The sequence below is a fragment of the Myotis davidii genome, unplaced genomic scaffold (genome assembly GCF_000327345.1).
Source record: "Myotis davidii unplaced genomic scaffold, ASM32734v1 scaffold1277, whole genome shotgun sequence".
Taxonomy (NCBI): Eukaryota; Metazoa; Chordata; class Mammalia; order Chiroptera; family Vespertilionidae; genus Myotis; species Myotis davidii.
In genome coordinates, this window is record NW_006290682.1 from 1,881,976 (window position 1) to 1,886,609 (window position 4,634).

Sequence of the window (4,634 nt, forward strand, 5' to 3'; positions counted from 1 at the left end):
GCCTGTAAGGGTCATTAGCGCAGTGATGGCGAACCTATGACACGCGTGTCAGAGGTGACACGCAAACTCATTTTTTTGTTTGATTTTTCTTTGTTAAATGGCATTTAAATATATAAAATAAATATCAAAAATATAAATCTTTGTTTTACTATGGTTGCAAAGATCAAAACATTTCTCTATGTGACACGGCACCAGAGTTAAGTTAGGGTTTTTCAAAATGCTGACACGCCGAGCTCAAAAGGGTCGCCATCACTGCTTAGCGGATGAGAGGTGGCTGCCTCTGGCAGGGCGGCTGTAGCATCGTTTCCCTAAAGGTTAGAAGACGTGATTATTTAAGTGCAAAGTTACTCTTAAGCAATTTAGAAACCTGTTCACTATCAGCTTTATTTGATTTTAAAATATACAAATATTCTGAAAGGTCCAAGAACTTCAGGTTGTTAGATTTAAAAAACCCCACGCAAAGCTGTCACAACAAAGACATTCATGGCAAATTAATCACTCCAGTCTGCTAGTTCCTTCTACTAAGTGAACAATCCAGTATTTAGGAGAAATGCAAGGACTTAATATTATCAACTCAAAACCAAACCAAACCCAATAGTCATTGTTACATGCTGCTGCTAAGAGGAACCACCAGTGCATGGGTTACTGGAACCAAGAATTTCAATGGGAGAGCTCCCTGAACACGCAACAAGACAGGACCATGTTTAGAAAGGAATCGGGCTAATGCTGCACCGCCAGCCAGACCTTCAAGGCTCAGACCAGGCCGACTGCAGGGGAGGCTCCAGGCAGCAGGACCGGGACGCAAGAGAACACGTGGCAAAGCCAGGGACAGCGAGACCTGCCTGTTGGGAGCAGTCCCACATCAGAACAATGGGATGGAGATGAAAATGAAACAGCGGAAACACACATTCCCCTGCAGGTGCACCCTCAGACCACGGTGGCGTTAAGACGATTCTGTAATGAGGCCAGGTCTGAACAATTCCCGTGAGAACGTGGGGAGCCAAGACACACTTGAGTTTTGCTGAGTGCACTTCCAGAGTCAACCTCTGCGTTTTCTTCCGGGGTCACGACCATGTCCTAGGGCAGCGGTTCTCAACCTGTGGGTCGCGACCCCTTTGGGGGTCGAAGGACCCTTTCACAGGGGTCGCCTAAGACCATCGGAAAACACATATAGAATTACATATTGTTTTTGTGATTAATCACTATGCTTTAATTATGTTCCGTAGGGCCTTTAGAACTGCTGGTGACTCTTTAAGAGCTCCTGTGCAGCCTATGGGTTTTCAGGTCTCAAGTCGTCAAGAGAAAACAGTAAGACAAGAAGCTGCTCTCTTCATATTTTAAGGGAAGTTCTTTTTAAGAGGTGGCTCACACTTTCCTAGATTAAACACACAGGCAATACTGCAGTTAAAGGGAAAAAGAAGGGACTGCTTCCCACTGGGAAGGAAACATAGTATGATCTGCAATCAACAGTGGGGTGAAAACAGAGCTCCAAAGAGCGCGTGCATACTACCCTGCGCCAAGTGAAGTTCAAGGTCATGACCCACTCGACCTTCCCAGGACATCACGAGTGCAGTTCAGTTTAGGGAGAAGAGTTTAATGTAGCCATCAGAAAAAAAAAACTAGTTGGTATTTCCCCGTCTCTAACAGAGCACTGGCTAGGAGGTCCAGCGCCACCAGGCGACCTTCATCCTGTCCCACACGGCCGACAGCGAATCGAAGGCGGGCCGCACGTCCAGGATGGTGAACTGGTACTCCTGGTTGACCTCGCCGCCATCGTAGTAGTCAATGACGTATCTGACTTCCGTGCCGCAGCGGTTGACAATCCAGTCGTGCCTGTCGAACGGCAACTCGTACCTGGAATGAGGACACGCTGGTGAGTGTCGGCCCGCTCGCCGGGCCCCGGGGCAGCGTGGCAAGGCCTGCTCTCGGGCACACATCTCACGGGGGAGGGGAGACTCGTCACAGCCCACAGCGCCCAACAAAGGCGGTGGTGAGGATGTGCGATGGGCCCAGCTCGCACGCCGGCCAGTCTGCCCCCCCAGGAATCAGGCCCCCCGGACAGAGAGCCAGCAGGGTGAGGGGCTGGGTTCTCTGGCTGCGCTGGGAGAGAAGGGAGAAGGCCAAGTGCAGAGATGCATGGAGGAGTCGGAGGACAGCTGGGGTCGATCCTGCGACAAGGAGATGGGGAGCAACCCGAGTGAATCCGCCCCCCACCTGGACAAAACCTACAGATGCACATGGGCTGCATCTTGGAAGACGGCCCCCCAGTCCTGGGTTCCGGTCCATGGAGAAGGGACCCTCACACGGGAGTGGCAGTCCCTTCCCGCCCACACTCACCCCATCCAGGAGCGGATCCGTGCCCGTGGGGAGTACTCCTTGGCTTTCCCTCCGAACCGGACCAACGACGGACCACAGGGACACTCCCTAGGAAAGCCCCAAGTTAGACAAGCCTGTGAATAGAGCTTCTTCCCTTTGAAAACGATGATGTTGCATGTCCTCAATAACATACAGTTTTCTGAAGGCATTTTACACAGTCTTGCATTCTCTAAGAAAGGTCACTGCCCAATTCAAACCAAGATCCCTTCAAAAAGCTGCTCTCCGTTTCTGGATCACGTATGTTCTGCTCCCTCCACTTCCTCCCGAATATCTGCCCTGCTCTCCGCAGGAGTCCGGGCCAGGGCCTTTGCATTTGGTGTGGGGACACAGGCATGTTCTTGGGGGACAAGGGAGGGTGGAGTATTGGGCATCTCGCTTCTCTGTCGCATAGAGCAGCTGGCATAACTTTGCAGACGAACATCACAAAACCCTACACTCTTTTTGGGTTTGATACCAATGAACGGCCTTCATGAAGAAGGAAAATGCTAGATAAATCCCTAGGAACTCATGTTCTTGGTGTCGGACCAGCTCCTTAAGGAAGCAACCGCACACAGGACGGGTGGCGAGGTCCTGGCTAGAAAAATCCGCTCACTCTCTGCACAGCGTTGGTGCCAGGACTTCCTGGGTGCCAGCCGGCCCGCTCCCAGGCGCAGGGAGTTGGGGGGCAGCATCACGTAAGACCACCCTGCACTGGCTGAGCTCACGGCCAGCCTTCTCCGCCAGAAAAAGGCCTGCACTCTAAGACATCTTGAGGTGTTAGGCCTGCTGGGGACTCAGGAAATGCTGCTGAGTGAGCATCTCCTAGGGCAATGGTCGGCAAACCGCAGCTCGTGAGCCACATGCCGCGCAGAAGTCGGTATTTTGTGGAAGAGCCACACTCAGGGGGCCAAAGAGCCGCATGTGGCTCACGAGCCAGTTTGCCGGCCACTGTCCCAGGGGCAGAGAGCAATATTGTGTCCCGGTCCCCCATGCTCTGCTTTCAATGGACTGACACTCCTCCCATTGAGAGGCGGGGGTCTCTAACCCCCCCAACCTGGGAAAGCAGGTGATGGCCCAGGGCTTCTGAGGCCACGTCATCAAAGCAGGTGCAGCGTCCACGGGAGCTTTTTGTACTCCAGCTCTGGGAACCCAGCCACCAGCGTGAGGAAGCCCAGGCGGCCACGTTCAGAGGCTGTGGGCAGGGGTCGTGGCCGACAGCCAGTGTCCCTCACCAGCAAAGGAACTGGATTCCAGCCCACGACTGTCAAGCCAGCCCTGACCACTGAGTGATGGCGGGTGAGGCCCAGATACCGGGGAGCAGAGACCAGCCGCCCCTCCTCCCCCCTTCCTGCACCCGGGACCCACGGAATCCACGAGCATAAGGACATGCATTTATTTACACGGTTGCATGGAGGGGGGGTCGGCCACACCAGGGTCACTGGAACAGGCCTGCGACCCAAACTGTTTCATTCAAATGACACATCTGAAAGAATGTTAAAACCCTGGGTCCAAAATAAGAAAGATGCCGGAAGGATTTGTTGTTGTTAATCCTCACCCAAGGATATTTTCCCACTCATTTCTAGGGAGACTGGGAGAGAGAGGGAGAGACAGAGAAACATCGATTGTCTGCCTCCTGCACGAGCCCTGACCAGAACATGCCCTTGACCGGAATTGAACCCGGGACCCTTTGGTCCGTAGGCCGACGCTCTATCCATTGAGCCACACCGGCTAGGGCTGGGAGGGTTTTTTTAAGATCTCAAACATACTTACGCAGCATGAAGGGCTTCCCACTTCAAAATCTCCTTCCACGCCTGCTCGTTGTTCTGGTTGTGGATCTTGATGATGTTGTACATGTCCTTCTGGCTGATGTCGTCATCCTTCCACTTCCACCTGGGAAAGAAGGTCGGCAAGATCGGACCGGCCTCCTGCTCTCTCTCCGGACGCACCCACCCTAGTCTGCCTCGCCTTGCACTATCTTCTGATAAGCCTGAACGTTATTCGAAACAAATTACCTTTTGAAATAAAAACCTATTGTTCATCTGGAGGCTAAAAACCTCTTTGGCGTTTATTCCTAGATAAATGTAACAAGCGAACTTTTCTGTTCTCAGTCCGAGGCCCCCTCGCTTACCCTTTCTTGAGCATGGCGTTCCAGAACATCTGCTCGGAAGGGTAAACCCACTTCTTCTCGGAATCTGCTCGGGGAATGGACGACTCCTCCCGCACAGTGGAGAGCGCGAACGGCTGGTCGGGGGCCGGTGTCTGATTCGGTGGCGGCATCT

At 52.9% G+C, this 4,634-nt stretch overlaps 1 protein-coding gene across 2 annotated transcripts in view; it reads right to left on the bottom strand.

Moving 5' to 3' along the window:
- Window positions 1–1,573: 1,573 nt before the first annotated feature.
- LOC102773356 (cytochrome c-type heme lyase) overlaps window positions 1,574–4,634 on the bottom strand; it is a 7,745-nt gene continuing 4,684 nt past the window's right edge. Inside the window, exons 3-6 of one of the 2 annotated variants that reach the window (XM_006763802.2) lie at window positions 4,484–4,632; window positions 4,126–4,245; window positions 2,338–2,424; window positions 1,574–1,854 (exon numbers count right to left, since the gene is read on the bottom strand). In XM_006763802.2, the coding sequence (XP_006763865.1) occupies window positions 1,656–1,854; window positions 2,338–2,424; window positions 4,126–4,245; window positions 4,484–4,632 (555 nt within the window). In that variant the 3' untranslated portion in view covers window positions 1,574–1,655. The remainder of the gene's footprint in view (window positions 1,855–2,337; window positions 2,425–4,125; window positions 4,246–4,483; window positions 4,633–4,634) is intronic. The other variant, XM_015563959.1, reaches the window with a different exon arrangement.